Genomic DNA, 24,769 nt, shown 5'->3' with positions numbered 1-24,769 from the left:
CTCCATCTTTCACTCTATCCCTTATCACTCTCTATCCCTTTGTCTCCTTCCCTCTGTCTCCATCCTTTTCTCTCGCTTTACCTCTCTCCATCCTTCTCTGTCCTTCTCTTTCTTGCTCTCTCCCTCTATCCATCTTCCTCTCCCTCCCTCCCTGTCACTCTCCCTCTATCCTCTTCCTCTCTACCACTCTCTCTATCCTTCTCTCTCTTTGCCTCTCTCCATCCTTCTCTCTATCCCTTTCTCTCCTTCCCTCTGTCTCCATCCTTTTCTCTCGCTTTACCTCTCTCCATCCTTCTCTGTCCTTCTCTTTCTTGCTCTCTCCCTCTATCCATCTTCCTCTCCATCCCTCCCTGTCACTCTCCCTCTATCCTCTTCCTCTCTACCACTCTCTCTATCCTTCTCTCTCTTTGCCTCTCTCCATCCTTCTCTCTATCCCTTTCTCTCCTTCCCTCTGTCTCCATCCTTCTCTCTCTCCCTTTACCTGTCTCCATCCCTCTATCCATCCTCCTCTCTCTCTTTTCTCTCTCTCCTCTCCATCATTCTCTCTATCCCTTTCTCTCTCTCTCTCCATCCTTCTCTCTCTCCCTTTACCTCTCTCCATCCCTCTATCCATCCTCCTCCCTCTCCATCCCTCTCTCTCCTTCCTTCTCTCTATCCATCCCTTTATCTATCATCCTCTTTCTCTCCTTCCTTCTCCCTCCATCCTTCTCTCTCTCTCTCCATACCTCTCTCCATCCTTCTCTCTATCCCTTTCTCTCCTTCCCTCTGTCTCCATCCTTCTCTCTCTCCCTTTACCTGTCTCCATCCCTCTATCCATCCTCCTCTCTCTCTTTCTCTCTCTTTCCTTCTCTCTCTCCTCTCCATCCTTCTCTCTATCCCTTTCTCTCCTTCCCTCTGTCTCCATCCTTCTCTCTATCCTTCTCTCTCTCCATACCACTCTCCATCCTTCTCTCTATCCCTTTCTCTCCTTCCCTCTGTCTCCATCCTTCTCTCTATCCTTCTCTCTCTCCATACCACTCTCCATCCTTCTCTCTATCCCTTTCTCTCCTTCCTTCTGTCTCCATCCTTCTCTCTCTCCCGTTACCTGTATCCATCCCTCTATCCATTCTCCTCTCTCTCTTTCTCTCTCTTTCCTTCTCTCTCTCTCCTCTCCATCCTTCTCTCTATCCCTTTCTCTCCTTCCCTCTGTCTCCATCCTTCTCTCTATCCTTCTCTCTCTCCATACCACTCTCCATCCTTCTCTCTATCCCTTTCTCTCCTTCCTTCTGTCTCCATCCTTCTCTCTATCCCTTTCTCTCCTTCCTTCTGTCTCCATCCTTCTCTCTATCCTTCTCTCTCTCCATACCACTCTCCATCCTTCTCTCCATCCCTTTCTCTCCTTCCCTCTGTCTCCATCCTTCTCTCTATCCTTCTCTCTCTCCATACCACTCTCCATCCTTCTCTCTATCCCTTTCTCTCCTTCCCTCTGTCTCCATCCTTCTCTCTATCCTTCTCTCTCTCCATACCACTCTCCATCCTTCTCTCTATCCCTTTCTCTCCTTCCCTCTGTCTCCATCCTTCTCTCTATCCCTTTCTCTCCATACCACTCTCCATCCTTCTCTCTATCCCTTTCTCTCCTTCCCTCTGTCTCCATCCTTCTCTCTATCCCTTTCTCTCCATACCACTCTCCATCCTTCTCTCTATCCCTTTCTCTCCTTCCCTCTGTCTCCATCCTTCTCTCTCCCGTTACCTGTCTCCATCCTTCTCTCTTTCCTTCTCTCTCTCCTCTCCATCCTTCTCTCTATCCCTTTCTCTCCTTCCTTCTGTCTCCATCCTTCTCTCTCTATCCTTCTCTCTCTCTCCATACCACTCTCCATCCTTCTCTCTATCCCTTTCTCTCCTTCCTTCTGTCTCCATCCTTCTCTCTATCCCTTTCTCTCCTTCCTTCTGTCTCCATCCTTCTCTCTCTCCAGTTACCTGTCTCCATCCCTCTTTCCATCCTCTTCCCTCTCCTCTCCATCCCTCTCTCTCCTTCCCCCATCCTGCCCTGTCCCAGGTGTCGGTCCATACAGTGTCCCCCCCGGTGCACTCATTGCTCGGCCCCGGATGGCGGGGCTGCTGGCTGTGGCGGAGCTGTCCGTGGTGCTGCAGCAGAGCCTGGGCAGACCCCGCCTCGGTGCAGACGGACAGCGCCAGGCGTCATGTGCGCCTCCTCCCCTCAGTCCCCTCCCTCACTCCTGGAGATAGGAGCACAAGCTTGGAGCCGCTGAAAAGGCAGCGCTCTCCCTCCTTATCCTAAGACCTGGGCAATTTTCCTTGACAAGAGCCGCTGCAGCCATAGGACTGACCCTGCAGGTAACGCGCTGTGCGGCGCCCTGGGCCGGGGTGTCCGGTGAGGATGATGGGAGGATGCTCGGGGCTGGGTGCGCAGCATATAGAGCGGGGACCGGGGAGATGACGGAGCACAGGCAGCAACTTGTCTGCGGTACCGTCTTCTTTCTGCCGGGGACGGAGCCGGTCCTTCATCTGGATTCTGCTGTGTTCGTGATGTCTATGCGACGGAATAATGGAAAAAAAATGGGAGGGGTGGGTGGATTAGGCAGATCTGGGATGTTGCACCCCTAGTGCTATATGTCAGCTGCATTATCTCCTGCTTCTCCCATTATAGTGGTAGAAGGGGGAGAAGTCAGACCCCGGCTCTACAGCTGCAGACAGATAAAGAAAATCAATCATTCCAGCAGGGATGGCTGAGAAAGAAGAAATGTGCTGATGAAACGAGAGGAAAGCTCTCCGGGCTGCTGCTGTGCCCGCCAGGGGTGTGGGGGGCTTCATCCCACCTTTGGGGGGCTTCCTCAGCTCTTACACAAGTCGGGATCCCCCCTGAAGGGCTGCAAATGCCATCTCACCTGCCTGCTATGCATGGACATGATTGGGACTTGTGATCCCAGCCCGGAGATGTGACAGGTCAACTCACCATGCCTGTCTGTGCCTGTGGTCATTGCTAAGTGCCAGGGCTGACCCACAGACTGGTGCCATGGTGGTGACTGGCGGCAATGGTGGAGCCACACACCCTGCACATACCTGTGCTTACAGTGGATCCACAGGCATCGGCATAATCCTGGCAGAATATGTGTTCAGTATATAGTGCCCATTCAGATCACCACAGTATATAGTGCCCATTCAGATCACCACAGTATATAGTGCCCATTCAGATCACCACAGTATATAGTGCCCATTCAGATCACCACAGTATATAGTGCCCATTCAGATCACCACAGTATATAGTGCCCATTCAGATCACCACAGTATATAGGGCGCATTCAGATCACCACAGTATATAGGGCGCATTCGGATCATCACAGTATATTGTGTCCATTTGGATCACCACAGTATATAGGGCGCATTCGGATCACCACCGTACATTGTGCCCATTTGGATCACAACGGTATATATTGCCCATTTGGATCACCACGATATATTGTGCCCATGCGGATCACAACACATAGTGTGACCATTCGGATCACCATGGTATATAGTGCCCATTTGGTTCACCACGGTATATAGTGCCCGTTTGGATCACCATGGTATATTGCGCACATTCGGATCACCATGGTATATAGTGCCCATTTGGTTCACCACGGTATATAGTGCCCATTTGGATCACCATGGTATATAGTGCCCATTTGGATGACCATGGTATATAGTGCCCATTTGGATCACCATGGTATATAGTGCCCATTTGGATGACCATGGTATATAGTGCCCATTTGGATCACCATGGTATATAGTGCCCATTTGGATCACCATGGTATATAGTGCCCATTTGGATCACCATGGTATATAGTGCCCATTTGGATCACCATGGTATATAGTGCCCATTTGGATCACCATGGTATATAGTGCCCATTTGGCTCACCACAATATATAGTGCCATTTGGATCACCATAATATATTGCGCACATTCAGATCACCATGGTATATAGTGCCCGTTTGGATCACCACGGTTTATTGCACCCATTCGGATCACCATGGTATATAGTGTCCATTTTCATCATAATAGTATAATGTGTCCATTCACATCACCATAGTATATTGTGGCCATTTGGATCACCACGGTATATTGTGCCATCTTCGGATCACCAATCTTATTCTTGCTCCTTACCATTCCCCAATTTAAGCTTTGATTAATGGTTCTGTATTTCTCGCCAATAAAAAAAAAGGGTGTTTTGCTTGCAGACATAATCACCGAGTGGATTTACTGTGGAGCTTCTGTGTATTAGGAGGAGAACGCCTGCTGGTGCTGCCACCTCGGTGCCTTAATGCAGGAACTTTGCCCATTGGCATTTTTTTTTCTAAATGTGGCGGTTTTAGGGATCACCTTGTTCTGGACATTTGTGGTTAAAGCTCGAAATGGCAGCTCGATGCAGTGCAATAAATTATAGATGGTTTCTGCCTGTAAAAAAAAGGTGTTAATTAGACATTGAGCTGCCATGTCTAGGCTATAAATTAAGGGGGAGAAAAAAAAAAGGTTTGGAATGGTGGGATTTTATCTACGTGGACGCCTTCTATGCCCCTTGCTTGTCCTGCTTTGAAGGATCTAATAAAAAATATCCCCTCCAAAAAAATCATTATTATTAAATAAAACTAGAGTGACAGATGTGCTGTCGATGGCCGTCCTCGGCAGAGCGTGGATTTCTGCTTAAATCCTGGAGCTCACAAGTGAGAGATGTAACAGCTGTACCGATGATCACGGAGGGTTTATGCCGTGGAAAGAGTGCAGTGTCCCCTTAATAAGGAGTAAATGATTTTATGTGGGAGGTGGGGGGACTGGGATTAACCCTTTAGCCAGCGGAAGCCCCTGTGAGCTTTGAAATGTGTGGGGGGGTGCGGAGTTGGGAGTGCAGGAGCCAAAATTGGATTCTTATTTGCAGTAGTAGCGATAATAAGGGGAGAAAAGAGGCGAGGAAATAATGCCTGATATGGTGATTATTACATCTATTCAGTATTCATTCACATCCTGCCTCACCTTGTGAAAATGAAATGTTGAGGCAAGTTAGCGCCTTAGCTTGCAAGTACCTGCTAAGATAGGGCTCTCCCTCATCTTCCTTTGTATGGATTCCTTCATCATGGTGTATAAGACGTAAATACAATGGATAAAGTCTTGAAAGGTATAGGAGGGTCTCGTTACAATGTTTCACATTCATCTGATTATTATCGACAATTTACATATTTACAATATAGCTCTGGTGTGGTTGGAGGGTCTCGTTACAATGTATCACATTCATTTGATTATTATTATTATTATTATTTATAGTTTAAATATTTACAATATTTGCATTATTTGCAGATTGATGGGTTGGTTGAACTCACTTATGACTGGGATCGCGTTGTTGCTGTGGAAAGGAAAGAAGAAGAACCCTTAAGATTTCCTCCTCGAATCTTCGAGCATCGTTTCTGCCTGACTGGGAGAGAAGAAGGATCTTGTGTACGCTATGAGTGATGATTCATGTCCTCTTTTGTAGTGTCATGGCATCTTGTCCATGATCTACACTTAGCATGGGATTTGAGTGACGGATGAAGAGAAGAGTGTACGCTTAGCTCTTTGGTAATATAGGAAGAGATTATTCCAATTTGGAGACTTTACCGAAATATTGAGAAAGAATTGGGATCCATCATGCATACCAGAATGGATCATTAGAATTAATTTCGTTTTACGTCAATTATCAAGCTTAGTTGGTTGGTCTATCCCATTGTTGACTAACCAGAAGTAGCCTGCTCGAAAGAAAAAAGGAACACAATATTTTGGATAGTTAACACAAAAAAAGTCAATCTGGAAGATCTACGCAATTTAAAGGACCCTGAAGACATTAAGTCATTAAAGATGGCTAGTGTTCTTAAACAAGGGGTCCTAATTATCTGGATGATCCTTATCCTTGGATGCATGGTAGATATTGGTTGCGGTCTGGAATTTCCCGGAACAGAAGGCCAATGGACCCGCTTCCCCAAGTGGAACGCATGTTGTGAGAGTGAAATGAGTTTTAATATGAAGACCAAAAAATCAAGTGGACTTGTTATCTACTTTGACGACGAGGGTTTTTGTGACTTTTTGGAACTCATTCTCTACGAAGGCAGGTTAAAGTTGAGTTTTTCCATTTTTTGTGCCGAACCAGCTTCGCTTCTGACAGACCTGGCTGTCAATGACAGCAACTGGCATTCGGTAATAATCAAAAGAAATTTTAAGAACACGACGTTAATCTTAGACAAGGAGAGTAAATGGGTAGAGGTAAAATCGAAACGGAGAGACATGACGGTCTTCAGTAGCCTCTTTATAGGCGGGATCCCTCCAGAGCTAAGATCTTCTACTTTAAAACTAACGTTTCCAGCAGTGAAAGACCATAATCCCTTTGAGGGCTGGATAAGGGATGTCCGGGTCAATTTCTCCGATTCATCTCCTGTATCAAGCCACCTTATCACTGTGGAGGACACTACAAACCCATGCGACAAAGAACAAGTATGTCTGAATGGAGGAATTTGCTCAGTCATCGATAGAGAAGCCATGTGTGATTGCTCCAAGACTGGCTTCCAAGGCAAAGACTGCAGTGAAGGTAAGAATCCATTCCCTCTAGTCCTAATTGTTCAGTCATATAATCTGTGGACATGACTAAGCAGTTGAAGGGCACTTGCATGTTTGTAGATATTTTTGTTTTTTGTTTTTAGTTGATACCCCTTTTTCCTAGCCAGTCCTTTTTTTATCGTTGCTTGCTCTTTATTTCAATAGTCTTTCTAGAGTGTTTGTCATTCCGTTGTCGTAGGACAGCAGGGACAAGAAAATGAAGGTCTTTGCATCACCCAAATGAAGAAGGATAAAAGGCAACACATAACTGTATTAATGTGAATAGGATTTTTTACCTATTTTGCATAGATGGAGTTCAGTCTCTGCTTGGATATATTCAAAAAGTCTGTAGAAATTGTATTTATGGAACCTTAGTTTTTCTTATCCTCGTAAAACATGATATCAATGCATTTAGAATCTTTATAAAGTGAGTTTTCGCCTTATTTACTGACAAAAAACAAATAGTAGTGGATGAATTCATAACTCGGCGATCCGAGAACACAATGCAAAATTTGTATCATGCTCTTAAAATACTGGTTTCATCAAATGTGGTGGTGGAGCCAACGGGACCCTAATGCTCCAGGCCCTTTGCTCTTGATATCTCCAATAGTAATAGAAATGGCAGCTGTTATGGCTCCCAGCCTCTGAAGAAGGCCCTGTCTCTGCTATTAAATAACCCTCAACAATGGAGGAGTATATAGGTATTAGAGAATGAAAAACTACATTAAAGCTCTGAGCGTCTGAAAAAGGCCTTATCTCTACTATAACAGGACGCTGGAGGAGTATATAAGCAGTAGTTAATGAAAAGCTATAGTATGACTCCTAGCCTTTGAAGAAGGCCCTATCTCTGCTATTACAGGACCATCAACATTGGAGGAGTATATAGGCAGTAGATAATGAAAAACTATATTATGGCTCCTAGCCCCTGAAGAAGGCCCTGTCTCTGCTATTACAGGACCATCAACATTGCAGGAGTATATAGACAGTAGATAATGAAAAGCTATATTATGTCTCATAGCATCTGAAGAAGGCCATGTCTCTGCTACTATAGAACCCTCAACATTGAGGAGTATATAGGTAGTAGATGATGAAAAGCTATGTTATGGCTCCCAGTCTCTGAAGAAGGCCCTGTCTCTGCTATTACACTACCCTCAACAATGGAGGAGTATATAGGCAGCAGATAAGGAAAAACTATGTTATGGCTCCTAGCCGCTGAAGAAGGCCCTATTTCTGCTATTACAGGACCATCAACTATGGAGGAGTATGTAGACAGTAGATAATGGAAATCTATATTATGGCTCCCAGTCTCTGAGGAAGGCCCTATTTCTGCTATTACATGACCCTCAACATGGAGGAGTATATAGGCAGTAGATAATGAAAAACTATATTATGGCTCCTAGCCTCTGAAGAAGACCCTGTCTCTGCTACTATAGAACCCTCAATATGGAGGAGTGTATAGGTAGTAGATAATAAAAAACTATAATACGACTCCGAGCCTCTGAAAAAGGCCCTGTCTTTGCTATTACAGGACCCTGGAAGAGTATATAGGCAGTAGATAAGGAAAAACTATATTATGGCTCCCCGTCTCTGAAGAAGGCCCTATTTCTGCTATTAGAGGACCCTCCTCAACAATGGAGGAGTGTATGGGCAGTATATAATGAAAAACTATATTATGGCTCCCAGTCTCTGTTATTACAGGACCCTCAATAATAGGGGAGTATATAGGCAGTAGATAATGAAAAGCTATAGAGGTAGAGCAGTGATCTATATGATCATCATTTTTCCTGCTGATCTATATCATTGGGTTAGGCTTGGACCCATGGAGCCCCATAGTCACTTGCTGTCCTCTGACTAAAGTTGGCCATACACATTAGATGGTTGTCGACCAAACGATGCTTTGGCCAATCATTAGGCTGACAGCCATCTCAGTTGTCTCTCTCATAGCCAAGAGTGCTCGTTGTGCCGGGCGCTACTGTGTTTTTTATGAGAAAACCGCTGGCTGACATGTTGGCTGGTGGGTTATCTCCGGGAGAACAATGTGATCTGCAGTCAGAAATCACATTTGCACGATTGACATCTCCCCGGAGCATCAGTCAGCCGGTGCCCCCATACACATTAGCCAACCATTAGTCTCATGTGTATGGAGGCCTTTAAGAGATTGTTCAAGTGTGGGACTCAAGTTTACAGTCACTCTATGTGACTGCCGACTTGAAAATCCTCACAGTGTGCATTGTGCACACTGTCAAGACTCACAAGCAAACGGTCATTTGACCTCAAGTATGCTATTTACATGCTTCCAGACAAAGTCCAACTAGACTTCTTGACCTCAGTCAGTTCACTTTTATTGAGCAAGGCTGCCAACGTCTAGTCAACACATGACTGCATAAATGCAAATTGCATGCTCACGGTAACGCACCCTCCTAGCAAAGGAGAATCCTGACAGTGTGCACACTCCGCTCTGTATGGATTCACAAGTCTGTTGTTGTATAGAGTGTCTGCAGACTTGAGCCTCAACCCTGGACAAACCCTTTAAGAGAAGAATGAAAGATGAATGGGGCAAGTTATGAAAATCCCGACGTTTCCACTACCATTATCTAGACTTTTTTGCATTCCTATATATTTTTACTAATGAACCTCATTTGGGCTCTAAATTATAGTGAAAATGGAGAATAGACTGCATCTTAAAGGTAACCTCCAATGATATTGTTGGATGTGTCTCCTGGCTGAAAGGTAACATCGGCAGAAGCGGCTTAGAGAATGGGTGGTCTAGCGTCTGTAGTCAACTTTAAACTTAGGTGACTTGATTCTCAATGTCATTAGTGGTTACCTTTAATAAAGCTTCGCCAAGCCCGGTGAAGGTAGTCATGAGTCATGACTTTACTCTTGGTAAATCCTATATTTCGAATCACATTTTTGTCATTAGGAATCTCTTAATGTCACAAAATTGATCCCATTTGCCTTAATTGTGTCTAAAATGTTCATTTAAGGGATATTCCATTCTCCATACAGAGTAAGAGATATTTGTTATACCAGCGTGGGCACCACAAAATGTGGCCATGAGGCATTGACTAGAACTGCCGGTGCAAGTGTTGCCGATCTTATCACCGATCCGCTAATTAGTTGATAATTTTTGGAGACTAGGAAGTCTCGTTGAATAAGGTAATACTATCTACAGATATCTAAAAATGGAAGAATTTGCACTATTTGCATTCTCCCTTGTTGGAAAACTTTGAAGTCCTTCTCATTAGCTATCGAGAAGGTCTATATATGACACAGAAATATTCCCTCAGCTACTTATTGAATATCTCTATAGCCTTGAAACATTGACATAAATCATACATAACAGCAAATGAACATAAATAATACTACAGTAATTCAGGTTCCTATAGTGGTACTACTATGTGGTTACCATGTCTGGTCATTATGAGTGCTAATTAGCCGAACTAGAAGTACTAGGGCTGGAATGTGTAACGCGCGCCAGTTTTGGGGCAAGCTGTAGTAGGAGTCATAGCACTGGACCAGAGGGGATATTCGGGCTTATGCTGAGGTGCAAGGGGCTTGACTAAGTGACCACCGAGGTAGGCGCCAGGTGCCACTCCCAGGCCAGGGTCCAGGACTGTCGCAGCAAACCCCCAGGGCAGGGAATGCAGGAGAGACACAAGTGCAAGTGGGTACAGTCTGTGGTGAAGTTAGGTTCAGCCAAGATGGCTGAGGCAGACAGGACGACTGGAGCAGACTGGTATGGTGGGCACAACAGGGTCAGACAGATATAGGAAGGCAGATAGAGTTATAGGTGATGGGACAGAAGCACAGGACCTGACAACTAGCTAGCAGATGGGTAGACTAAGTAACTAAAGGCTTTGCACAGACACCTCCCCTAGTAGGAGGATACCTTAAATAACTAGTATCACTCTAGTTATAGGCCATAGGCTGAGAGGCACCTCTGGGAAAAGGTGTGCCAGCCCCTTAAGAGCAGAGTAGGCCCGCGCACCCTAAGCCCTTTCCCTGTAGACCTTTGTAACATGCACAGGCCCCAGGAAGGGGAGGCAGAGGAGCACATGGGAGTGCAGGGGAGGACGCAGTCCGGCCATGGCGGTGAGTGAGTCGGTGTCCCTGCAGGGGAGAGGCAGGGTAGTGAAGGGACGCAGGTGCTACAAAATGAATAACTTTTTCTATATATCTTAGTCTGGAAATGACTATTCTAAATGAATAGGTGACCACAGAGGAATAAGGAATGATACGATTAACCCCCCTGATTTGTAAGTATGGGATTGTACAGATGCTGTATATTTGATGGAGGCCTTGATGGATACGTTGGAGCTTATGGAGTAAAATCAGGGGCCCTATATGTTTGTGTTTAAAAGGGTTAGCTGGGACTATTTTATTTTTGTCTCATTGGCCTAAAAACTGACAGTCATTTAGGTACTAACTACTTATCTGTTTTAACTGATGCTGGCTCAGAGCAGTCATTTAGCGCTTCTGCTGGCGATTCCACTGTTTCAGAGCGACTCATCCGCTTTCTCTCTGCTCTGTCGGTAGGTGTGACTGCCGAAGTCTTGTGGATTGACAGCTGGCTCCGCGCAGTTAGGCAGCGGAGAGCTGATTGTCAGTCAGCATGACATCAGTAGTAATGCCCTATCAACAGAGCACAGCGGAAGAGAAGCAGCTGCTCTGCAGACGAGACATCCGCAGAATCGTTGGCAGGAGCTGTCGAGAATGCTCTGAGCCGGCAGAGCTCGGCACCGGGCAGAACAGGCAGGTAATTAGCAACTACCTGCCTGTAACTTCTTATCCCCAGAGCAAAATATAAAATAGTCCCGGATAATTTTTTTAATGATGTAAGTTACACAAAATATTTGACAAAACCGAGTTCTTACTTCTATTGGCTTCTTGTACCAACAAGTCAGCCTTCATTCCAATAAGTAAATGTCCTCATACTTAAGAGGAAAGAGTGGAGCAGACCTTCTGTTGTTTGGTGGGACTGGACTATGTCTTCCGTAAGTGTGTAGGTCTTTCTGATACTGGGTCTGATACTTTTGTTCTTAGGGGAGATAAGTCACAGTCCAAGGTTTCTGGGGGAGGCTTGCTCTCCACTGCCCCATTCATAACACATGCACGCTCGGTCAAAGTGAGCATGCAGGCATAGTGAGTCTACAGTGATTAAGATTTTAGTAGCTGATGCCTTGTTGTTAACTTCTATTATATAAAGATCTAGAAAAGGTTAAATTGACTCAGATAATACATCACTGGGGTGTTAAAGATACAAAAAAAAGTGCAATTCAACACTTAACTTGTTGTTTGGTACAAGTTATCTTTTTGTGAGATTATTAAGACGGTGCCTTGTGAGTCATGATAACTTTTGCTACATCTGTATTTTCTTTTCTTAACCATATTGGAAATAAATGTAATGTGTAACGATAAGCAGACAACTACAATGCTCAGTAAAGTAGCAATAGGTATAACAAGCAGATATTCATAATATATACAGTGGGGAAAATAAGTATTTGATACATTGCAGATTTTGCAAGTTTTCACCTCTGCAAAGCATGGAGAGGTCTGTCATTTTTTATTGTAGGTATACAGCAACTGTGACAGACAGTATAACAAAAATAAATCCAGAAAATCACATTGTATGATATGTAAATAATACATTTGCATTTTATTGAATGAAATAAGTATTTGATACAAAAGAAAAGAGAACTTAATCTTTGGTAGAAACCTTTGTTTGCAATTACAGAGGTCAGAAGTTTCCAGTAGATCTTGACCAGGTTTGCACACACTGCAGCAGGGATTTTGGCGACTCCTTCATACAGATCTTCTCCAGATCTTTCAGGTTTTGTGGCTGTCACTGGGCAACATTAAATGTCAGCTCCCTCCAAATACTCTCTATTGGGTTCAGGTCTGGAGACTGGTTAGGCCACTCCAGGACTTTTGAAATGCTTCTTATGCAGTCACTCCTTAATTTCCCTGGCTGTGTGTTTTTGATCATTGTCATGCTGGAAGACCCAGCCAAGACCCACAATGATCTTACTGAGGGAAGGAGGTTGTTGGCCAAAATCTCGTGATACATGACCCCATCCATCATTTTGTCAATACAATTCAGTTGCCCTGTCTCCTTTTGAGAAAAGCGCTGCCAAAGTATGACGTTTCTACCACCATGGTTCATGGGTGGAATGGTGTTGTTGGGGTTGTACTTCTATTGTATGTACTTGTATTCTTCTTCTCCCTCAAACAGAGTGAGTAAAGTTGATACTAAAAAGTTCTGTTCTGGTCTCATCTGACCACATGACCCTCTTCCATGCCTCCTCTGGATTATCCAGATGGTCATTGGTGAACTTCAAACAGGCCTGGACATGTGTTGGCATGAGCAGGGGGACCCTGCAGGATTTTACTCCATGACGGTGTAGTGTGTTACTAATAGTCATCTTTGAGACTGTATTCCCAGCTTTCTTCAGGTCATTGACCAGGTCCTCCTAAGTAGTTCTGGGCTAATTTTTGACCTTTCTCAGAATCATCCTTTCCCCACGAGACGAGATCTTGTATGGAGCCCCAGACCGAGTAATATTGACAGTCATCTTGTGTTTCTTCCATTTTCTAATAATTGCACCAACAGTTGTTGCCTTCTCACCAAGCTGCTTGCCTATTGTCTTGTAGCTCATCCCAGCCTTGTACAGATCTACAATTTTGTCTCTGGTGTCTTTAGACAGCTCTTTGGTCTTGGCCATGGTGGAGAGGTTGGAGTGTGATTGAGGTTGTGGACAGGTGTCTTTTATACAGGTAACGAGTTCAAACAAGTGCAATTAATACAGGTAATGAGTGCAGAGTAGGAGCTTCTTGAAGAAAAAATAACAGGTCTGTGAGAGTCAGAATTCTTGCTGGTTGATAGGTGATCAAATACTTATTTCATGCAAGAAAATGCTAATTAATTATTTAAAAATCATACAATGTGATTTTCTGGATTTTATTTTTTTACTCTGTCACAGTTGACGTGTACCTATAATAAAAATTACATATCTCTCCATTCTTTGTAGGTGGGAAAACTTGCAAAATCGGCAGAGTATCAAATACTTATAATAATCATTAGTTTTATATAGTGCTAATGTATTCCACAGCTCTTTACATACATCATTATCACTGTCCCCATTGGGGCTCACAATCTAAATTCTCTATCAGTTGGTCTTTGGAGTGTGGAAGGAAACTGGAGAACTCGGAGGAGGAAACCTACGCAGACACAGGGAGAACATACAAACTCCCTACAGATAGTGTCTTTGGCGCAAGACTGCAGCGCTAACCACTGAGCCCCTGTGCTGCCCCACTGTATTTATGTTCCTAATGTGTAGCTTGATACAAGTAAATTGTCTAATATCGTAAACATTTCGATATAATTGACATCCAAGAAATGTCTCCATATCAAAAATGAAAATGCGTCAGTCATTATTGCTCCATGATTTTGTCACGTCACGCAATAATGGCCCACATGTGTTCCCACTGCCCATTAGAAAGAGCATGTACACGCGTCTATCCAAGTGGAAAGTGATACAAAGTCTTATTGTCGGACCTTTACGTTACATATATGCACCATTGTGTGTTCCCCAAGGAAGGGATTCAAGAAAAATCCAAAGCGTGATCAAATCAGAGTAGACATTCAGTTTGTATCACATCTCTCACTTAAAGTGAACCTGTCATCAGAAATTTAGCTATAAACCTAAAAGTTTCCCCCTCTGCAGCTCCTGGGCTGCATTCTAGAAAGCTTCCTATAGTTTTTGTGGCCCTTTTTATTCCAAAATAAATACTTTATAAACTTGTACCTTTTCGTATGCAAATTTCTTAAATCTTCCATGGGGGCGGGCTGCCTGATGTACGTTGCTGTCCTCCTGCCTATTTACGCCGCCCCCGAACGCTGAATTTCAAACCTCAGGACGCCGCCCCTGGGCGCCCGTGGTCCCGCGCATGCGCTGTGCTACTGTAGCGGTGCCGTGCACTGCGTGCACGTGTGACCGCTAGTGATGCTTTGTGCGGGCACGAGGTTATGGGCAGCGCTGTGAGTGTCATCAGCAAGTGCCACCCATAACCTCGTGACCGCACTTTCACCTATTCCTCCAGCGTTCTGCGCAAGTGCTCGCTGGCCAGATGACCGGACGTCACCTCCTTCCCATCCTGCTCAGCAGCAGAAAATAGATGGGAGGAGCGGACGGAGCAGTCTGTGCCCGCGCAAAGCGTCACCAGCGGTCACGTGCATGCAGTGCACAGCACCGCTACAGTAGCACAGCACATGCGCGGGACCACGGGCGCCCAAGGGCGGCGTCCTGAGGTTTGAAATTCAGCGTTCGGGGGCGGCGTAAATCGGCAGGAGGACAGCAACGCACATCAGGCAGCCCGCCCCCATGGAAGATTTAAGAAATTTGCATACGAAAAGGTACAAGTTTATAAAGTATTTATTTTGGAATAAAAGGGGCCACAAAAACTATAGGAAGCTTCCTAGAATGCAGCCCAGGAGCTGCAGAGGGGGGAACTTTTAGCTTTATAGCTAAACTTCTGATGACAGGTTCCCTTTAACACTGCAATCAGTTAAAGGGGGAAACTGATACTTAAAATTGATAATAGAAGGCTGAAAAGGAGAAAAAAAGACAGAAAAATACATAAATAAATAAACAAACATATACATGTTTTACCTTGTGCACCACTCCGTGTTATCATGTCCCTATGGTGGCATTATGCAGTGCGTGTCCTCATCAGAGGTGATCCTCTTCTAACCATCATTTGGCTGATATTGTTATGTTGAGCCAGAGGACAGGTTCATAGTCTGGGGTGACGACAAGAAACGCAGACGCTATAAATGGCGTTAAATACAGTATGAGAACGTGGTTTTTAGTTGTTGGGCAACCCCTTCTATTCTGATTTATTTTTAGCTAGCATGTACAGCCTACATCAGCATCTTACAATGTAAAGGATATATATTTCATAGTCTATTCAATTATTTACACCCATAGATGTAATGCAGATGTACTTACAGTATATCACAAAAATGAATACACCCCTCAAATTTTTGTAAATATTTTATTATATTTTTCTAAATATAATAAAATATTTAAATATAATATATTAATAATATATAATATATAAATATAATATATAAAATAATATAAATATAATAAAATATTCACAAAAATTTGAGGGGTGTATTCATGGGGCAGCACTGAAGATGTGACCCTTTGATACAATGTACAGTGTCAGTGTGCAGCTTGTATAACAGTGTAAATTTGGTGTCCTTTAACTCAACACACAGCCATTAAAGTCTAAACTGCTGCCAACAAAAGTGAGCTTTTCCCCAAGAGAAAATGGCCAAATTGTCCCCAAAGTGTCAATATTTTGTGTGGCCACCAGTACTTACAAGCACTGACTTAACACATCTTGGGCATGGAGTTTAGTAGAGCGTCACAGGAGCCACTGGATCCGCTTCCATCCTCCATGACGACATCACGGAACTGGTGGATGTTAGAGACCTTGCACTTCTCCACCTTCCGTTTGAGGAGGCCCCACAGATGTTCAATAGTGTTTAGGTCTGGACACACCAAAGGGTGCTTTACACGCTGCGACATCGCTACCGATATATCGTCGGGGTCACGTCGTTAGTGACGCACATCTTGCGCCGGTAGCGACATCGCAGCGTGTGACACCAAGGAGCGACGATCAACGATCGCAAAATCGTCCAAAAATGGTGATTGTTGACACGTCACTCCTTTCCTTAATATCGTTGCTGCTGCAGGTACAATGTTGTTTGTCATTCCTGCGGCATCACACATCGCTATGTGTGACACCGCAGGAACGACAAACATCTCCTTACCTCCGTCCACCGGCAATGAGAAAAGGAAGTAGGCGAGATGTTACGTCTTGCTCATCTCCGCCCCTCCTCTGCTATTGGGCGGCCGCTTAGTGACATCGCTATGATGCCGAACGCACCTCACCCTTGAGGGAGGGATTGTTCGGCGGTCACAGCGACGTCGCTGACATAGTATGTGCGTGTGACGCTGCCGTAGCAATAATGTTCGCTACCGCAACGACCACCAAATGTCGCACTAACGATGGGGATGGGTGCTATCACGCTCAACATCGCTAGCAATCGCTAGCGATGTCACAGTGAGTAAAGCACCCTTTAGTCAGTCCAGCACCTTTACCCTCAGTTGCTTTAGCAAGGCAGTGGTCATCTTGGAGGTGTTTGGGGTTGTTATCATGTTGGAATACTGCCCTGCAGACCAGTTTATGGAAGAAGGGGATCATGCTCTGCTTCAGTATGTCACAGTATATGTTGTCATTCATGGTTCCCTCAATGAACAGTAGCTCCCCACAGCTGGCAGCATTCATGCAGACCCAAACCATGACCGGGCCTTACCCTTTAGTGAGAGGGGCTTAACTAACGTACCACTCCCATGGCAGAGACTAGGACTGTGGCAATTGACCCCAGGATAGGAGATGGACTCAGGTACAGACACAGGTATGTACAGATGGGATGACTGAGGCAGACAGGCAGGCGGGTATGTACAGGTATTGTGGGCACTGCAGGGAAATATATGTATGGGTAGGCAGTAACAGGTGACAGACACAGGGATAATGGGACCTGACATTGAGCTAGTAGACTTGTAGCCAAACTAACTAATTATATTGCACAGGCATCTTCATTAATGGGAGGGGGCCTTAAATACATAGACTCCTACTATTTCCTGGAAATAGACTGGAAATAGACTGCCAGCCCTTTAAGAGGAGGGCCAGTGTGTGTGCGCGTGACCTAAGCGAATTCCCGGGGAGCCTGTGTGACATGCACAGGCCCCAGGGGGAGAAGGAGGCAGATGAGCACATGGGCAGCCGCAGAGGTGCGGGGGAGGACGCAACCTGGCGGCGGTGGTGAGTAAGTCGCCGTCCCTGGCGCTACCACCCCCAATATAAAAAGTATGTTGCTATATTACATTATCCACTATGTACAGAAAGAAAGCAGCATCTCATCATTCACTCAACAAACTACCCAGTGCATTATACATGGAAGTACAGATAAGTGTAGCCCCCAGAGTCAGTATTACAATTCTTTACTCCGGACCACCTGTCCTGTCCTGCATTACACACATACATTTCCTAATTGTCTTGACCGAATATTGTGTAGTGTTTAATTTCTCCTGTGGGGGCGCTGCAGGAAAAGTGAACACTTATTATCATCTTTCCCAACAGTTTACAGCTGATTGCTGCGGGTCCCGGCAGGGGGACACTTTATGATCTACTATTTGTCAAGAGACCCTTCTAATAAGCAGGGATTATCCCATCATGATGAAAGAGCTGTGAGGGTCTGCACTTACTGAAATGGATCTTGTCCTTAAGGATGAATGAATTTAACTGTATCCAAAAAGACATTTTTAGCTATTAGTTCTAATCATATGCTTGTGGCTTTTCAGTTTTCAGGAGATACAGTTGTTTCTGCAGAAAATCTAGTAAAATGCCATCAATGTGATTCAAAAAATGATTTCTGTGATTTGGAGCAGAGTCAAATATATGGTACATATATGGAAAAATATTAATGTATATAATATATATATATATATATATATATATATATATATATATATATATATATATATATATATATTGCAAATATTTCAAAAGACTGACCTGCACATCCTACAAGTGTGTATAGGTGCCAGCTGAAAAAACCTAGCAAATATAAAATGGATACAGACGCACTAAATGCCATCAATGTATAAGGGAACTCTGATACTGCATTACTGCCATATGAAAAAATGAGATTTTTAGTTTATGAATTGGCCAATGCATGTAAGCCCGGAAACCAAACGGCAAGGTAAATCTCAATATTCCGGGTCCCTAACTAAAATGCCACTATCTAGGTTAAAAACATCCTTGTCTGGGCAGCTAGACTAACAATCTAACTTGAAATGCCACTATCTGGACTAACCTCCATGTCTGGGCAGCTAGGACTCCTGGTATAAGGATTGTGACCACAGCATGGTTTATAGGGCGGAGTGCTCAGTCAGAAAAAAAAACTCACTGCAAATATTTCAAAAGACTGACCATTGTAGTAAGGTTGAAAATAAATTGTGCAATCCGAAACTTCAATTGCCCAATATAGCGTGTTTAGTAGTATAAAGCATTGTTCACACAGTTATATTTCTCCTTTTTTTTATTTCAATGCAAGATTTGCCTTTAAAACATAAACAGAAACAAAAAAAAACATGAATAATTGCATTAGAACTGCCCTGCGTGTGCAAGAGCTAAGGGGTCTTCAAGTTTAAATACCAAGGAAGAAATGATCCAATAAGTGTCGTACCATTGAAGAGTTTAAAGGGAATCTGTCATCAAGTTTTTCTTACCACATCTGAGACCACCATGATGTAGGGGTCACTTACTGGGCTTCTTGCTGCAGTTTTGATAAATTCACTGTTTTATAGCTCAGTCTCTTTTGGCTAATTCTTTAGCTCAGCCTTTTTTGGCTAATTCTGTAGCTCAGCCTCTTTTGGCTAATTCTGTAGCTCAGCTGCTTTTGGCTAATTCTGTAGCTCAACCTCTTTTAGCTAATTCTGTAGCTCAGCCTCTTTTGGCTAATTCTGTAGCTCAGCCTCTTTTGGCTAATTATGTAGCTCAGCTGCTTTTGGCTAATTCTGTAGCTCAGCCTCTTTTGGCTAATTATGTAGCTCAGCTGCTTTTGGCTAATTCTGTAGCTCAGCCGCTTTTGGCTAGTTCTGTAGCTCAGCCTTTTTTGGCTAGTTCTGTAGCTCAGCCTTTTTTGGATAATTCTGTAGCTCAGCCACTTTTGGCTAATTCTGTAGCTTAGTCGCTTTTGGCTAATTCCATAGCTCAGCCACTTTTGGCTGATTTTGTAGCTTAGACACTTTTGGCTAATTCTGTAGCTCAGCCACTTTTGGCTAATTCTGTAGCTCAGCCTGTTTTGGCTAATTCTGTAGCTCAGCCACTTTTAACTAGTTCTGTAGCTCAGTCTCTTTTGGCTAATTCTGTAGCTCAGCCTCTTTTGGCTAATTCTGTAGCTCAGCTGCTTTTGACTAGTTCTGTAGCTCAGCCTTTTTTGGCTAATTCTGTAGCTCAGCCTTTTTTTGGCTAATTCTGTAGCTCAGCCTCTTTTGGCTAATTCTGTAGCTCAGCCTCTTTTGGCTAATTCTGTAGCTCAGCCTCTTTTGGCTAATTCTGTAGCTCAGCCTCTTTTGGCTAATTCTGTAGCTCAACCTCTTTTAGCTAATTCTGTAGCTCAGCCTCTTTTGGCTAATTCTGTAGCTCAGCCTCTTTTGGCTAATTCTGTAGCTCAGCCTCTTTTGGCTAATTCTGTAGCTCAACCTCTTTTAGCTAATTCTGTAGCTCAGCCTCTTTTGGCTAATTCTGTAGCTCAGCCTCTTTTGGCTAATTATGTAGCTCAGCTGCTTTTGGCTAATTCTGTAGCTCAGCCTCTTTTGGCTAATTATGTAGCTCAGCTGCTTTTGGCTAATTCTGTAGCTCAGCCGCTTTTGGCTAGTTCTGTAGCTCAGCCTTTTTTTGCTAGTTCTGTAGCTCAGCCTTTTTTGGATAATTCTGTAGCTCAGCCACTTTTGGCTAATTCTGTAGCTTAGTCGCTTTTGGCTAATTCCATAGCTCAGCCACTTTTGGCTGATTTTGTAGCTTAGACACTTTTGGCTAATTCTGTAGCTCAGCCACTTTTGGCTAATTCTGTAGCTCAGCCTGTTTTGGCTAATTCTGTAGCTCAGCCACTTTTAACTAGTTCTGTAGCTCAGTCTCTTTTGGCTAATTCTGTAGCTCAGCCTCTTTTGGCTAATTCTGTAGCTCAGCTGCTTTTGACTAGTTCTGTAGCTCAGCCTTTTTTGGCTAATTCTGTAGCTCAGCCTTTTTTTGGCTAATTCTGTAGCTCAGCCTTTTTTGGCTAATTCTGTAGCTCAGCCTCTTTTGGCTAATTCTGTAGCTCAGCCTCTTTTGGCTAATTCTGTAGCTCAGCTGCTTTTGGCTAATTCTGTAGCTCAGCCACTTTTGGCTAGTTCTGTAGCTCAGCCTTTTTTGGCTAGTTCTGTAGCTCAGCCTTTTTTGGATAATTCTGTAGCTCAGCCACTTTTGGCTAATTCTGTAGCTTAGTCGCTTTTGGCTAATTCCATAGCTCAGCCACTTTTGGCTGATTTTTGTAGCTTAGACACTTTTGGCTAATTCTGTAGCTCAGCCACTTTTGGCTAATTCTGTAGCTCAGCCTGTTTTGGCTAATTCTGTAGCTCAGCCACTTTTAACTAGTTCTGTAGCTCAGTCTCTTTTGGCTAATTCTGTAGCTCAGCCTCTTTTGGCTAATTCTGTAGCTCAGCTGATTTTGACTAGTTCTGTAGCTCAGCCTTTTTTGGCTAATTCTGTAGCTCAGCCTTTTTTTGGCTAATTCTGTAGCTCAGCCTTTTTTGGCTAATTCTGTAGCTCAGCCTCTTTTGGCTAATTCTGTAGCTCAGCCTCTTTTGGCTAATTCTGTAGCTCAGCTGCTTTTGGCTAATTCTGTAGCTCAGCCGCTTTTGGCTAGTTCTGTAGCTCAGCCTTTTTTGGCTAGTTCTGTAGCTCAGCCTTTTTTGGATAATTCTGTAGCTCAGCCACTTTTGTTTAATTCTGTAGCTTTGTCGCTTTTGGCTAATTCCATAGCTCAGCCACTTTTGGCTGATTTTGTAGCTTAGACACTTTTGGCTAATTCTGTAGCTCAGCCACTTTTGGCTAATTCTGTAGCTCAGCCTGTTTTGGCTAATTCTGTAGCTCAGCCACTTTTAACTAGTTCTGTAGCTCAGTCTCTTTTGGCTAATTCTGTAGCTCAGCTGCTTTTGACTAGTTCTGTAGCTCAGCCTTTTTTGACTAGTTCTGTAGCTCAGCCTTTTTTGGCTAATTCTGTAGCTCAGCCTTTTTTGGCTAATTCTGTAGCTCAGCCTTTTTTGGCTAATTCTGTAGCTCAGCCTTTTTTGGCTAATTCTGTAGTTCAGCCTCTTTTAGCTAATTCTGTAACTCCACCTCCCGTGATTAGAGCTTATTATTATTATTATTAATAATAATAATAATGATAATAAGTTATTTAATTTTTTTGTGAAATCTAATCTTATTCAAACTTTGTAGAAAACAATATTATAAAAACATGTTTCATATTTTTCAGCAATTTCCTTCACAGCTAACAAATTTGCTTTGAAAAGAATTTTCTAGCCTCATTCCTGGCAAAAATCAATATCTGTGAAATATTTAGCTGTAATTGGAAATAGCTGTTTGTTATGAATGCCAATAATGCTGCACTTGTGTTTTGAGGACATGAATGATTAATACATGTGTGAAGAGTCATTAGAATTAGCTTGTGGTCTCACCCCTATGTTCTCAAGACTGATCTCTAATGACATTTATTTCAAGGAGCAGAAGAAGTAACATATGGCATAAATATTATGACTTGTAGATATCATGGAAAAGCTTGATAGAATTTTTTTTTTGTTTTTATTTTTGTTTTTATTTTGCTTTTTATTTACCAAGATAGATTTCAGATTACTGTACCTAATGCAAAATAAGAAAACTGATGACACTTCCTAACAGACAAGTGTGAACAGGTGCATACTGTATCAACATGAAATAAACTAACAAATAAACAGGTGCACTCTGAGGCGCTAAAGTATACAGGAATATAGCAAGTTTGACATACATTACTGCTAAGGAAATAAATGTAAAAATTCAGACACTTAGCATATAAAAAAAGTCCGTTATATGTGAGCCCAGCAGCCAGCATCAAGGTGTATGTCGTATGCTGGGGCCCTATCTAATAATGCTTCTACCTGGGCTAAGCAGCCTACAATTTTATGAGCAGGCAGGAATCTGCTAGTAGGAAATTTAAAAATCACCTTATGCTGATGGGAAGTGCTCCGTCAAAAGAAATGACCCCATCATCCAAAATAAGAAAACTGATGGCACTTCCTAGCAGACAAGTGTGAACAGATGCATACTGAACATGAAATACACTAGCAAATAAACAGCCGCACTATGAGAAGCTAAAGTATACAGTTATTGAATATAGGAACTTGGACATGCATTACTGCTCAGGAAATACAGTTAGGTCCAGAAATATTTGGACAGTGACACAATTTTCGCGAGTTGGGCTCTGCATGCCACCACATTGGATTTGAAATGAAACCTCTACAACAGAATTCAAGTGCAGATTGTAACATTTAATTTGAAGGTTTGAACAAAAATATCTGATAGAAATTGTAGGAATTGTACACATTTCTTTACAAACACTCCACATTTTAGGAGGTCAAAAGTAATTGGACAAATAAACCAAACCCAAAAAAAAATTTTTAGTTTCAATATTTTGTTGCGAATCCTTTGGAGACAATCACTGCCTTAAGTCTGGAACCCATGGACATCACCAAACGCTGGGTTTCCTCCTTCTTAATGCTTTGCCAGGCCTTTACAGCCACAGCCTTCAGGTCTTGCTTGTTTGTCGGTCTTTCCGTCTTAAGTCTGGATTTGAGCAAGTGAAATGCATGCTCAATTGGGTTAAGATCTGGTGATTGACTTGGCCATTGCAGAATGTTCCACTTTTTTGCACTCATGAACTCCTGGGTAGCTTTGGCTGTATGCTTGGGGTCATTGTCCATCTGTACTATGAAGCGCCGTCCGATCAACTTTGTGGCATTTGGCTGAATCTGGGCTGAAATTATATCCCGGTACACTTCAGAATTCATCTGGCTACTCTTGTCTGCTGTTATGTCATCAATAAACACAAGTGACCCAGTGCCATTGAAAGCCATGCATGCCCATGCCATCACGTTGCCTCCACCATGTTTTACAGAGGATGTGGTGTGCCTTGGATCATGTGCCGTTCCCTTTCTTCTCCAAACTTTTTTCTTCCCATCATTCTGGTACAGGTTGATCTTGGTCTCATCTGTCCATAGAATACTTTTCCAGAACTGAGCTGGCTTCATGAGGTGTTTTTCAGCAAATTTAACTCTGGCCTGTCTATTTTTGGAATTGATGAATGGTTTGCATCTAGATGTGAACCCTTTGTATTTACTTTCATGGAGTCTTCTCTTTACTGTTGACTTAGAGACAGATACACCTACTTCACTGAGAGTGTTCTGGACTTCAGTTGATGTTGTGAACGGGTTCTTCTTCAGCAAAGAAAGTATGCGGGGATCATCCACCACTGTTGTCATCCGTGGACGCCCAGGCCTTTTTGAGTTCCCAAGTTCACCAGTCAATTCCTTTTTTCTCAGAATGTACCCGACTGTTGATTTTGCTACTCCAAGCATGTCTGCTCTCTCTCTGATGGATGTTTTCTTTTTTTTCAGCCTCAGGATGTTCTGCTTCACCTCAATTGAGAGTTCCTTAGACCGCATGTTGTCTGGTCACAGCAACAACTTCCAAATGCAAAACCACACACCTGTAATCAACGCCAGACCTTTTAGCTACTTCATTGATTACAGGTTAACGAGGGAGACGCCTTCAGAGTTAATTGCAGCCCTTAGAGTCCCTTGTCCAATTACTTTTGGTCCCTTGAAAAAGAGGAGGCTATGCATTACAGAGCTATGATTCCTAAACCCTTTCTCCGATTTGGATGTGAAAACTCTCATATTGCAGCTGGGAGTGTGCACTTTCAGCCCATATTATATATATAATTGTATTTCTGAACATGTTTTTGTAAACAGCTAAAATAACAAAACTTGTGTCACTGTCCAAATATTTCTGGACCTAACTGTAAGTTTTAAAATTGAGACACTTAGCTTATAAAAAGGCCAATTTTATGCGATCCCAGCAGCTAGCATTAAGGCGTACCTCGTATGCTGGGTCCCTGTCAAATGATGCCTTTACCTGGGCTGAACAGCCTACAATTTTATGGGCAGGCAGGAATCTGCTACTAGGAAATTTAACAATCGCCTTAAGTTGATGGGAAGAAGTGCTCAGTAAGAAGGCATGACCCTATAATCCAAAATAAGAAAACTGATGGCACTTCCTAACAAACAAGTGTGAACTGGTGCATACGGAACATGAAATAAACTAACAAATAAACAGCTGCACTCTGAGACATTAAGGTATACAGACATTGAATATAGTAACTGAGACATTCATTACTGCTCAGGAAATAAATTTAAAAATTCAGACACTTAGCGTATAAAAAGGCCAGTTTTATGCAAG

The 24,769-nt window shown here is 43.2% G+C and overlaps 1 protein-coding gene across 10 annotated transcripts in view; it reads left to right on the top strand.

Annotated features, from left to right (window-relative positions):
- The first annotated feature begins 2,192 nt into the window (after positions 1–2,192).
- The window catches only part of NRXN1 (neurexin 1), a 2,061,945-nt gene continuing 2,039,368 nt past the window's right edge, over positions 2,193–24,769 (top strand). For 7 of the 10 annotated variants that reach the window (XM_075339227.1, XM_075339226.1, XM_075339223.1 and 4 more), the window contains exons 1-2: positions 2,194–2,334; positions 5,327–6,584. In XM_075339227.1, coding sequence (XP_075195342.1) covers positions 5,861–6,584 — 724 coding nt within the window. In that variant the 5' untranslated portion in view covers positions 2,194–2,334; positions 5,327–5,860. Of the gene's footprint in view, positions 2,335–5,326; positions 6,585–24,769 lie in introns of all 10 variants that reach the window. The other 3 variants (XM_075339225.1, XM_075339229.1, XM_075339228.1) reach the window with 1 other exon arrangement.

This window comes from Anomaloglossus baeobatrachus, chromosome 3 (genome assembly GCF_048569485.1).
Source record: "Anomaloglossus baeobatrachus isolate aAnoBae1 chromosome 3, aAnoBae1.hap1, whole genome shotgun sequence".
Classification (NCBI taxonomy): domain Eukaryota; kingdom Metazoa; phylum Chordata; class Amphibia; order Anura; family Aromobatidae; genus Anomaloglossus; species Anomaloglossus baeobatrachus.
Note: the sequence above shows the minus strand (reverse complement) of the source record. Positions and strands in the feature narration are given on the sequence as shown.